Genomic DNA, 12,285 nt, shown 5'->3' with positions numbered 1-12,285 from the left:
TTTTTCTGTATTATAGGGCTGTAGGATTAACATTAGCTTATATGTCTTCTTATCTTGAGACATCGGCTGTTGTGTGAGTAACTAAAATTTGACTCATCCTTCTCTAGCAATCCCAGCTGGCCACAACATCTGAAAATGTCGAATGTACAGCAACAAAATGTCACAGCAAGGCCACATGTAAGTCGTTTTTGATTTGGTTGTCTCCTGGGACCCAGCCCATTGAAAATGTCCTCTGTAGTGGACATTTTGTTAACACGCATCTCCTTTTACTCTTTTGAGCTACTCTATCAATCCCTGATGTACTGTACAGAGGACATCCTGGTCTTTCCAGTGATGTGTCATTGGTTAAAATTGCATGCTGGGAAGTCCCTCTTTCTTTTCATCCAAAATGGCTGGCATACCAAAAACAAAATGTTATAGAAGCAGGAGGAGAAGTCAAATATTGTTGAATAATTGTAATTTTTACCATGAAAATCATATATATTCTTGTTTATTAACATGTGAGGAACTATATAATTAGTTCTGAAAGCAATTAAATAATTCAAGTTTTCAAATAACAGCCCTTTTATAAATGTCCATTCTAGTGGACGTCAGGACCATCTTCATGGACTTAATGACTCAATATTGTTGCAAGAGACGGAACTGAAGCAGACATTTTCTGTACCAGATAGTTCAGGGAGATTCAGATTTTGAGCTCTCAGATGATGAGAGAGAGAGGCTTCATATTAATCTGCTGAAAGTGTTGCTTTGTGCTCATTGAAAATAAGATTTGGATGTTGAACTATAAAGCCTCTGGTGCACAAATACTGAGAATTGACTTTACAGTGAACTAGGAGGCATCGTGTTGCAGTTAAACTTGTGAAATGAAACATATTTGCATATTTATAGGTTCTGACATTTTTAAGGAGGGAGGAGTAGATGTAATTTTAAGGAGATAATTTAACTTGTTTTGTGGATACACTTTATCAAACTAATTATTATTTGATATTATATAAGGGGTAAATGTAACGTTATTACTAGCTTCCACATCTCATAGCTCGTTATCAGTCACCTATATGACTAACAACGAGTCCCTCTTCTTAACTAATCTGAGCTCTGTCTGTCCAACAGGACATATTGAGACAGTAGTTGATGGAAAGACTTCTCACCAAACTGCAATCAGCCTTGAACCAGCAACCACTAAATGTGGATTATTTGGAGTTCCTGACTCGCCATGAGCTGATTATGTTTGAATCGTTCCATGAGCAGATAGGAGGTGTATCAGAGATTACAGAAGCAATACGAAACCTACATCATGTTGTCCGGTTGGAAATTAACGCAAGGTCTATGCCCATTGTAGAACAGGAAACAGAAGTTGGTCCAGGTTCTGGTCAACCCAAAATTGTGATAGAGAGAGAAAAACTAACACATTTGCTGAACACACATCTGCCAGTCTCCTGCATTGCAAAATGCCTCTGCGTTTCAAGAAGAACGATTTACAGGAGAATGCAAGAATTTGGCTTGTCTATAAGAGGATCATACAGCACAATGACTGACCAAGAACTTGACAACGTAATTTTAGGTATTAAAAGTCAGATGCCAAATGCTGGTTATCGAATGGTTCAAGGCCATTTGGTTTCAATGGGCCTCCGTTTTCAGTGGTGGAGAATGATGGCCACTATGCATCGGGTTGATGCTGCTGGGATCTTCAGACGGATCACAGAACTAGGGTGTGTTGTGCGAAGAAGTTATTCCGTGCGAGGCCCTCTCTCCCTGGTCCACATTGACACAAATCATAAACTGATAAGGTAGAGTAAAATATCCTGTTTATGCAATTACCTACACAGTGAATGTTGGGAGTATATAATAAGAACAACCTTAGTTATATAGTAACCTTTTTCCCTTTTGGACAGGTACAATATTGTGGTCTTTGGTGGAGTGGATGGCTACTCAAGGAAGGTAATTAATGTGTTCTTGCTTATTATTGTTAAAGAAATGCAGCTTAAAGTACAAAGCCTCTTGTGACCAGCAGTTATACTTCTGAAATAACACTTATTTGCATATTTATAGATTATGTTATACACATCTTAAAACATGTCTAGGGGGGGAATCATCAATTTTATTAGCTTGATGCAGATTGTTTTGATTGTATAATTAGAGCTTAAAATGCATATTGTATGAAGATCTCAACATCCACACGACGACATAGCTGACCTATGCATGGAATCATAATCTGCTGCTTAAGACATGTAGTTCTTATCGTTAGTTTGATCAAAAAGTGTATATTTTTTCTCCTGCTCCTTGGAATAATTATTGAGCTAGAAGGTAATGATTCCTGTTTAGATCCAATTATTATTATCCAATCTGGTTATACTTTTTTAATACAAAGCATCTTAAGGGAGCAATAATGTATTGCCTTAAAGAAAATATATCTGAGGAAGCTGTAATAAATCAAGCTGCATTTTAGTATGTAAAATATACCAAGTTGATATTTTTGAAAATTACCTATATAATAATTGAAATACCAAATCCTGTTGATGGTTCTGTTGAAATGAAATGAAACTATGTGTAAAGATTTAGGACGTGCCTATCTTTCTTTTATGGTATAATACAACACTAAAAGCTCTAAGGCTAGCCATAGCTGAAAGCAGATGTAAATGATTTCATCTGGTTTCTATGCAGATCATGTACTTGGATGCTGCAACAAATAACAGAGCATCAACTGCATACTCATTCTTCCTGAGATCAACCCAGCTTCATGGCTTACCATCAAGGTATTTTGCCCTGACAAAACAAAAAGGGGATGTTTTTTTACACAAATATACTAGCTACAATATCTTTCATTTCATCTACTGAAGTTAAAGTAAACCTTGTTAAATTAATTATTAAATTATTTATTATTAAAATGTATTTTGATCTTAGGGTAAGGGCGGATCAGGGAGTCGAAAACGTGGACATCGCACAATACATGTTTGCCACACGGGGCACAGGAAGAGCCAGCTTTATCTCTGGAAAGAGTGTCCACAATCAGAGGTTAGTTGTGTTTTTATGTCTTGAAATGTTGACTGTATAATTATTAGTAACTGTAGCAGTTTGGTTGTTCAATGAAAGCACAAATAGCTGTATAAATCCAAGTAAATCAATTAAAATGCAATTCTAGGATAGAGCGACTTTGGCGTGACGTCTGGGTTGCAGTCAGCAGCAAGTACCATGATGTTCTTCACTCTCTGGAGGAAGATGGTCTGCTTGATATCTCTGATGTGGTTCACCTCTTTGGTGTGCACTACATCTTTGTCCCTCGACTTCGAGCAGACCTTGACGCCTTTATCCAAGGATGGAATAATCATCCTCTAAGGACAGAGGGAGGTCTCACTCCTGAACAGCTGTGGTGTATGGGACATCTACAAGATCTAGACGAAGGGGAGAGACTTGAGGTAACAGTTATAGAGTTCCCATTAAATATATTTTAAAAAACAATTGAGTTGCAAAGGTGTGTGGCAGGCAGATATATCTAGTTTTGAGACATAATAGACATCAATGCCAATTGGACAATGGAGCATGAAAGCCAAAATTATTTTTTTAATATTTATTTCTAAACAACATGGTTAAAAGGTCTGAATCAATGTGAGCTTCTGTCTTCAATTGTGCATAGATATGCTGTAATTCAATTTTTTCCATCTACAAACCTTACAGTTCTGTTGCATTGAGTGATGAGAGGCATATCTGACAGATGTATAACATTATTGGAAACAGTAACCTGTTCAATAACTAGTATTTCTAGAATAATACAACTTTGAGTAAACAAAATCACCTTTATGTAACATGTTTATTTTTAAAAATCACACGTTACATAAGTTTATGAAAATACATCATGTAATGAACGTATTTTAATTGTTTTCCTGGATCCTTAGGAACTTCAAGACCCAGGCATCAACTGGGAGAGTACCATACTGCAAGAAGACTCAAACGGAGCAGTTGTGGTTCCTGAAGTTGTGTGCCCCCTGGATGACAAAGACCTAGAAGAACTTCAGAGAACTGTTGATCCTCTGGAACATTCTCAGTCACATGGCCGTGACTTGTACACACGATTCTTGCACAGTGTGTACAATGACAATTGAACGTGAACTCTTAAACTGACACATTAGCTGATTACAACAACCTTGTTTAACAGATATCTGTTGAGAATACACAGAGCCCAACCATTGGTCCTTATTTGCCTTTCTGCTTGTCTGATGTTTTGTTAAAAAACTTTGTAACAATGTATGCTTTCCCAACTAATAAAAGCATGACTTCATCAAACATTAACAAATATATTTAAACATATATACACTCAGCTCTTGCCTTAGTTTGAGTAGAGCTAGTTGTTTTAAACTCTGTGGAATCCACCACCATATCTCACTGCTTCACCCATGATTCTTCTAAAGTCAGTGTCAGTGCTTAGATACTTTACTGGAAAAGTCACAGTTTTAGTGCACGCACTCACAATTGGGTAACAAATTAAGTGATCTCCTAGCCGCTCCCTGCAGTCATGGTCAAATTTGCATGTTATTTTGAAATGTCTCTTTTCATCAGGGAGGATGAGGATGTGGGCCTGTCCCGTCATCCACTGGAGCACGTGTGGCACTGCAAGAGGCTCCTTGTCACCAGCTGCACTGTCTGTCTCCCCATCTGTGACGGATGTATATTTTAAATAACACAAATTAAGAAAAGCAAATATCCAAGAACATTTATTAGGTATGTGCTCAGTACATTCAAATCAGTAAAGCATTCATTCATATGTGTACTGCATTCTACAGTATATCATACCTGACATTTCAACTTCCTCTCAGTTCTCTCCTTAGACGTCCCTTTTTCGCTAAAACGTGGCTGGCAGTTCATCATGATGAAATCTGCATCAGGCTATAAAGAGAGTGAATGCAGATTTAGTTTAATATCTTGCAAGTGTTCAAACCAAAGCTATTAAGGCAATACAGAATGAAAAGTACAATACAAAAGAAGAATAGAGTCTAAAAATAAATAAATAGTGGCAGTTAAAATTCTTACTTTGGTGATCTTCCCTGGAACAAATAAGGAGTGACAAGCTTCAGGGTTTCTAGCCATCTGATCCACCAGGCCATACAGCTCCATGCCCTTTCTGAGTTGCTGCAGCATTGGAATCAGTCTTGTTGTGGAATGTAAGACAATTGCTCTTTGAAGAAAAGCAGAAAGAAATTACACACTGGTTTGAAAAATAAACATTGTAAAATTAATATTGTACAACTCTTACCGAATGATGCTGTGTTTATTGTCCAGTTTGAGCTGGCTTGTATATCCACAGCTGACAATTTCACAACATCAGAGACTGCTCATCTGCAGAATCTTCGACCTGAGAATGTGCAACATTGAAATAAAGGACAGATTTACAATAGGTGTTAAAACATATATCTAATTCATATCTAACAATGCTCAACAGAGTACTCACCTTGCTGATGAGAAGACCGGATTCTATATCAGAAACATCCTCCTTTGAAAGTGAATGAATGTCCACCTCTCCTGTGCAGAGGAAGTTGTAGCACCACCCTCTCAGAAAGGCAGGAGGTGGGCCACCTTGTGTGATGCTTACTGACATTATTTCACCAATAGTTCTGTGTGCAAGGTAGAGAAAGTCTTTGTAAAAAAACTCCTTACATAAATGACAATGTGTACAAAAACAGTATGTTACCAACCTGAAGTTGTCATTATCAAGGTCTGTCAAAGAGTACTTAGGATTTTTCCCCTGGCTCCCAGTTCCTTCAAAGAATCTGTTTTCAATACCTGAAACCATGTCTTACAGAAAAAAATCAAATAAGCAATGATCCTTTGGTTTTGTTTAATATCAAAACAAAACAGTTAAATGAACTTACCAGTCAAAAACTCTTTCCTTATTGCTCCAGTGTCAATGCCTGCCTCTCCTATGTAGACCACCTTAAGAGCACTGGCAGGAGATGCAGCTTTTTTTCGTTTCCACTGGAGAATGCCCCTGTCTGGAAGGCCGTCTCTGTCCACACACAGTTTGAACTCTGTTGTGTTGTCAACTTGGTGTTCAAGTAAGCGCAATACATCTTCCGTGCTTAAGGAAGAGGACAGAGAAAATATAAGACTATCCCAATTTTCCAAACATTTTGTATACATTATTGCCATATAACTGTCCTATTATTATGCTGAACAATATTTGGGAAAGAAAGGGCTATCAAATGGCGTAATTAGAAAAGAGTGCACCATGTGCTATGTTTTGAATAGCCTGTTAAAATAATTTGAGAGCTAGCTTTTGGGGGAGACATTAAAGCATGTGGATTGCATGATGGTGCTCATTATTTATTCTGTATTTGATATAAACTCATGCAAAGGTCATCTTAATAAAACGTACCTTTTTGGTTTGCATACTGGAGGTTGAGCAGCTGTACTTGGACTATTGTTCTCTGATGCAGGAGTCCCTGTACATTCAAAGCTGCACAAACAATATGCAGTTTAAAACACTGAATATGTAGACATTCTACAGGTGGTACATCTATCAAATATAATGTTTATGATACAAAGAGCAGAATAAGACAGATCACCTCTCTCCACATAGACTAGCATGGACTGTGATTTCATCGTCTGGGAATTCTTTGGTGCAAATTGGACACACCACCTAAAGTTTGAAAGAAATATGCTCCATGTTACAAACAGCTGAAACACTAAACTAAACTGATTGTGCAGTTTAGTTGTGTGCTGTTCTACTGTACCTTGCAAGCGTTCTCCACGATACACAATTCATCAGAGGACTGCAGATTAACAAAAAAGTCATTTATTTCAATAAACAATTTATATTTTCCTCGTCTTTTTCTAAAGGCAATTTACCAAATACAAAAAGAATTTGCTCTCACCTCATCAACAGTCTCATCAGAGGACAGTTTTCCACTGCATGTCCTAATGTGTACTGCAAGCATCTGCAAAGGCATCACTTCATGACATTGGAAACATGTCTTCTTTGGCATTTTTGCAAAGCAGTGCGAGTCAGGAGGCAGTGGAGCGGTGTCCAATGTCTCCTGAAGTGGTACTATGTAAAAAGTGGCTTTGCCACCTGCTGACATAGCTCGCAGAGCTTTGACAGAATACCCCTCTGCTTCTGGTGGAATGACAGTGAGCTTTCGTCTTCCACTGCCACCTTAATTGAGAGAAAGAGAGAGAACATGTTTTGTCATTCTGCCACCTCTAATGCTTACAACAAGTAATCAATACCTCAGAAGGGTTCATGCACACCAACAAGTAATACAGTAATATGAAAACTCAACAAAACAAAATCCCACAAACCTGTAGCCTTATGCAAGAGCCATCCTCCTCATAGACCCTCCATTTTTGGAAATGTGTCAGCCAGGAGCCTTAAAATCTTGAGAGAGAGAGAGAGAAAAACATTGATGGTGACAATACGCTGAAGTACAATAATTGACTTTAATGATAAGTCAAACAAATGAACTGACAAACGATACCTCTGTGTGATCACCATCTTCAGGAAGAGTCAGTGTTTGTCTTCCCATGCCTGCCTGGAGGAGTTCAAGCTCCTCAGTTGGCAACGGTGTGTGGGCGATATTTTTTGGCAACAGATAAAAATGTAAAGCAGTTGTTTTACTTGTTGTCTTAACAAGATGCTTGGTGGCAGTCAAACACCTCTTTTTACCACGACGGAAGTTTGGTTTGAAATATCCTGGAAAAGATCTGTGGAATAAATTATATGTTTTATATTTATTTATAACAATCAAGTGTTGCACAAAAAATCTAAATAGTACATGTTGGCTATATATATTTTCCAATGCTATTACAAACCAAGTCTTGTTCAAGTCCAAGTTCATATTTTAATTTAATCATGTCAGCGATGTGACTACTGGACTTAAGAAAACAACATTGATTTTTTGAATTTTTTTAAGCAAAACGAAAATATAATTATGTGGCTGAAATACGAACCTTGCCATCTCTTGCGGCACTGTCACTGGCACTACATTCCTAGGTGCAGGAGGCTCTGTCTCCGTCGGCCTTCCTGAGCCGCTTGCGGCCATAGTGTTAAGGAGCAAAGACACCAGGGGCCGTATTCACAAAGCATTTTATCTTACCGCTAGGAGTGCTCTTAACTCGCGCTAAAACATTTTACGTAGGAGTTTTTTCTTAAAAGTTATTCACAAAGCCGCTGAGACCTACTCATACTAAGGATAAATCACTAAGAGTGACGCGCCGTTGCTATGGATTACGTCGATTCTCGTGCATGAGTTTTGAAGCGGTCAGCACAGTGATTGGTTGTTCAGAGCAGGCGGACTCGGTGAAACTCATCCGCAACATCCCACAAATGAGCCCACTAAATCACCGAAAAACAAGGAAATAGCCTAGGCTAGAAATGTATTCCTATCAAATAGTTATGGACAGTGCAGTTAGCAGAATACACGCATGATGACAAGTTTGTGCAGACCACGATAATGACGTTGTATATGCACGTTAAAGAGAGAGAGCAAACAATAAAAATACGTAAATTGCATTAAATCAAGGAGGCAATTAAAAGCACCCTGCAAACTATTATCCAATGAGCATATTTCCAGCACCAAACACTTTCAATAACAGCCCATACCGCCGTTCAAGTCCCCCTATCATGATGAATGGAAACAATCTGCGTGTTGATGGAATGTACTTTCTTTCTATTGACGAACACATCCTCATCTTTTGATGGCGCAATTATTTGTATGTGCGTCCCGTCAATAGCACCGACCACACCGGGCATACCTGCAATTGCCATGAAGTTGGCTTTGATCCTGTGTAGTTGTTGATTGTCCAAAGGAAACCGGATAAACTGTTGGATGATATGTGGTCTAGAGAGCGCGTTGATCGTTTGGTTTATGGCACGGCTGACTGACGGTTGCGATATTCCTAAATCGTCGGCATTGCAAAGTTGCATTTCCCTGTTGCTAAATATCGCAGTGTTGCCAAACATTTTATTTCCGGACTAATCAGGTTATTCCTGTTAGTCGGGGATGTTATTGCATCCCGCACTAATTCCACAACAAGTTTGATACCCTCACGATTTAGCCTATATCTCTTGATCAATTCACAGTCTTCCATTGTCTCCAAAACATTTCGTCTCATTTTCAGATTCTTTGTGAATAGGTCTTACTGAGTTAGGAGTCCTCTCGAGGACTTTTAAGCTCTCCTAAACTTAGGTGCTACTTTTAGGCCTAAAATACTTTGTGAATCGCTCTTAGTGAATAAAATTAGGAGTCCTAAATTTAAGACTGACACGCCCATTATGTTTAGGAGTTTCTCCTAAATTCGCCAGTTAGGAGCTACTTTTAGCCCTAAGATCCTTTGTGAATACGGCCCCAGGTTTCTGGCTGCTGACTCAACTGCACCATCGCCCTAAATCAATTCAGGATGTAACATTAACATGATCATATTTTCAGTTAAACTAGAACCGCCAGGGGTCAAGGTACAATGTTCTTTTATTTATGATACTAGAACACAGGGTTAAGAGTGCGTTTTTATTGCAGAGTGATAAAACGTATACCAATAGAATCTGTGGACTCTCAGCGTTCATATGACATCTAGTATGTGCAGATTGCATGAAAGATCGCTACCGTGAGTTATGTGCAAAGTCTCTCTCTCTCTCTCTCTCTCTCTCTCTCTCTCTCTCTCTCTCTCTCTCTCTCTCTCTCTCTCTCTCTCTCTCTCTCTCTCTCTCTATTAGGAACCGCAATAAACAACAGGCGTTGCTTCGCACAAGATCAATGGCGCGAAAATCACTGAATGTTCTATAAGGTAAATATTACCGGCTGGCGCAGATGGGTATAAATGGCAATTTATATTGACAATGTTTGTCTAATACTAGCGCTAATATTAGGCTACGGTTTGTTAGCTGTTTGCTTAAACTATCCATATAGCTATGTTGCCGGCTAGCAAACTCGCCCTTATCTGAAACGATCGGATAAAAGGTTTCGTCAAAGGTATTACAAACAATAACGTGATATCAGAAAACTAGAAATGTATAACTCACCTGACACTGTGGCGTAGTAATCTCTTCGTTCGAGTCTGTCATGTCCTGTAAATGTCAACGATAATAGGAACGCCAACAGCCTGATGGCAACCGAAAATGAAAATCCCTCTCTTCTCTCATCTCAGATATGATTGGAGACGGCCAGCCAATCAGAATTGACCTTCTCGAGTTCTCCGATTGGTTGGTTTTGTGGCACATTTGTAACGCTGTGACAATTTGAGCGAGCGCGCAGGCAAAGTTGAGCGCGCACAGGCTGGAGAGGTCGAGCGAGCGAGGGAGAGAGAGCGCGTGCAGCGGTCTGCATGCGCACGGAGCAGGAGTTTTATGAGAGAAAATATATTTCTCTGTGCTCAAAAGTGTTCAAGTGCGCGCTCAATAGCATTTTCTATGCTCAACATGTTTCATTGCGTGCTCAGGATAGAGGCACAAATATAACGCCATACCCGAGCACGATGTGCTAGGACCCAACGGCGTCCTAGCACGAAGTGCGAGGAAACCTATTGTTATTGGTGGAATTATTATTATTATTATTATTATTATTATTATTTTTAGGACCCGAGCACGATGTGCTAAGACCAAACGGCGTCCGAGCACGAAGTGCGAGGAAACCTATTGTTATTGGTGGAATTATTATTATTATTATTATTATTATTATTTTTAGTCACCACCTTTCCTGTTTTTGAGGCCTTTTGGATGCTGACAAAGTTGTATAATTTTGCACAGACGCCAGGACCGGTAAAAATTGCAACATTCTGGAGTCAATGGGTTAAAATATTCCAACGTGCTCAGTAGCGCCACCTATCAATATCCCATTTCGGAATAAATTTACAAAGTCGCACCGTAACTCCGAATGACCTGAAATTTTGCACACATATTCGGGTGGACCTGTTCTACAAATAATGCTCATGGAACCCTAAGCTCCGCTCTTTCTTCTAAATTAGCATAATGTTCAAAACAGTTAAATATTCACTTAAATTTCAATTTTCAGTTTTTCAACACCAAACTTCATATCCCACATCACTGGAGGCTCAGACACATTACTGTAGAAAATGAGCATGTTAGGACGATAAATATTGCCGCCGTCAATCAAAACGTACTCGCAAAAAGGCGGGGCTTAGAAAGAAATGCTCATAACTCATCAACAATGTATCCAAACAACACAGATTTCGGTAGATAGCTTTAGACTGTCTTGGGAAATAGGCACACCAAAGCATTTTCATTTTGGACTATAGGGGGCGCCAAAAACACCACCAATTTATAACTCAAGAGCGGATGGACTAATTATTATAACATTTTTTTAGACATACTCTCAGGGTGACTTCAAACTCAGATTTAAAGTGTTGCAAAAAATTCAGAATGTGGGCGTGGCCTATACATTTTTTTAAAATTGCGATAGCATAAAATGAGCTTCGGACGCAAAACTTGGGACACACGTCAGAGCCCACAACCTTTTCGAGAATGAAAAAAAACCCCGTAATTTTTCAAAAAAGCTGCTCACTAGCGCCCCCTATTTTGTGGTAGTCACATACAGTTTCTTAGAACTGCACGACTTTTGGCACAGACATTCCTCATGGAATTGCGGAAATATTTGTAAATAGATTCCATTAGCCCCGCCCCCCAAAAGGTCGGCCATTTTGAAATATGTGCGTTTTTCAGCCATTTTAAGCACATTCTTGCAAACTGCTCCTAGGGGAATGATCGGAAAAATTCCAATCCAGGACAAGTTCAGCCCCTATCAAATATGATACTTAATTGTGGAGCACATTTTTGAAAAATCACTCGTGGAGGTCGTAAGCTAACAGCGAATACACCATTTTTGACGATTTACATGGCTCAAATTGCTCCAAACTGCTGGCATATAGTTTTTCCGATATTCACGAAACGCTGTATACACATTGCTATTATGATCGCACACATATTTCAATTTGCCTTCCATTAGCCCTGCCCCCCAGGAAGTCGGCCATTTTGAAAAATGTGCGTTTTTTAGCTATTTTAAGCACATTCTTGCAAACTCCTCCTAGGGGAATGATCGGAAAAATTCCAATCCAGGACAAGTTCAGCCCCTATCCAATATGATACTTAATTGCGGAGCATATTTTGGAAAAATCAGTCGTGGAGGTCGTAAGCTAACAGCGAATACACCATCTTTAATGATTTACATGTCGCAAATTGCTCCAATCTGCTCGCATATAGTTTTTCCGATATTCACGAAACGCTGTATACACATCGCTATTATGATTGCACACATATTTCAAATTGCTTTTCATTAGCCCCGCCCC

General features: G+C 39.1%; 2 protein-coding genes across 3 annotated transcripts; one reads left to right on the top strand and one right to left on the bottom strand.

Moving 5' to 3' along the window:
• Positions 1 to 1,131: 1,131 nt before the first annotated feature.
• Positions 1,132 to 4,278, top strand: LOC307020033 (uncharacterized protein; the record flags this gene model as incomplete). Its single annotated transcript, XM_079651119.1, has 6 exons — positions 1,132 to 1,787; positions 1,893 to 1,938; positions 2,662 to 2,753; positions 2,902 to 3,012; positions 3,140 to 3,413; positions 3,891 to 4,278. The coding sequence occupies 6 exons, from the start codon at positions 1,132 to 1,134 to the stop codon at positions 4,095 to 4,097; spliced, it is 1,386 nt and encodes a 461-aa protein (XP_079507245.1). The 3' UTR covers positions 4,098 to 4,278.
• Positions 4,279 to 4,410: 132 nt separating this feature from the next.
• LOC307020034 (uncharacterized protein) lies at positions 4,411 to 8,055 on the bottom strand. Of its 2 annotated transcripts, none has more exons than XM_079651120.1 (13): positions 7,939 to 8,055; positions 7,467 to 7,692; positions 7,291 to 7,366; positions 6,864 to 7,144; positions 6,723 to 6,761; positions 6,555 to 6,628; positions 6,365 to 6,445; positions 5,862 to 6,067; positions 5,685 to 5,784; positions 5,246 to 5,603; positions 5,023 to 5,167; positions 4,786 to 4,878; positions 4,411 to 4,647 (listed from the first exon to the last, which is right to left on the bottom strand). In XM_079651120.1, the coding sequence occupies exons 4-10, from the start codon at positions 7,068 to 7,070 to the stop codon at positions 5,306 to 5,308; spliced, it is 1,005 nt and encodes a 334-aa protein (XP_079507246.1). In that variant the 5' UTR covers positions 7,071 to 7,144; positions 7,291 to 7,366; positions 7,467 to 7,692; positions 7,939 to 8,055; the 3' UTR covers positions 4,411 to 4,647; positions 4,786 to 4,878; positions 5,023 to 5,167; positions 5,246 to 5,305. The 2 variants fall into 2 exon arrangements, with proteins under 2 accessions (XP_079507246.1, XP_079507247.1); XM_079651121.1 differs by lacking the exon at positions 7,939 to 8,055 and having other exon boundaries at positions 5,246 to 5,344; positions 5,441 to 5,603; positions 7,467 to 7,891.
• Between the last annotated feature and the right edge of the window lie 4,230 nt (positions 8,056 to 12,285).

This window comes from Notothenia rossii (assembly GCF_949606895.1).
Source record: "Notothenia rossii genome assembly, chromosome: 9".
Classification (NCBI taxonomy): Eukaryota; Metazoa; Chordata; class Actinopteri; order Perciformes; family Nototheniidae; genus Notothenia; species Notothenia rossii.
The sequence above is the reverse complement of the archived record's forward strand: the minus strand, read 5'-3'. Positions and strand labels throughout refer to the sequence as shown.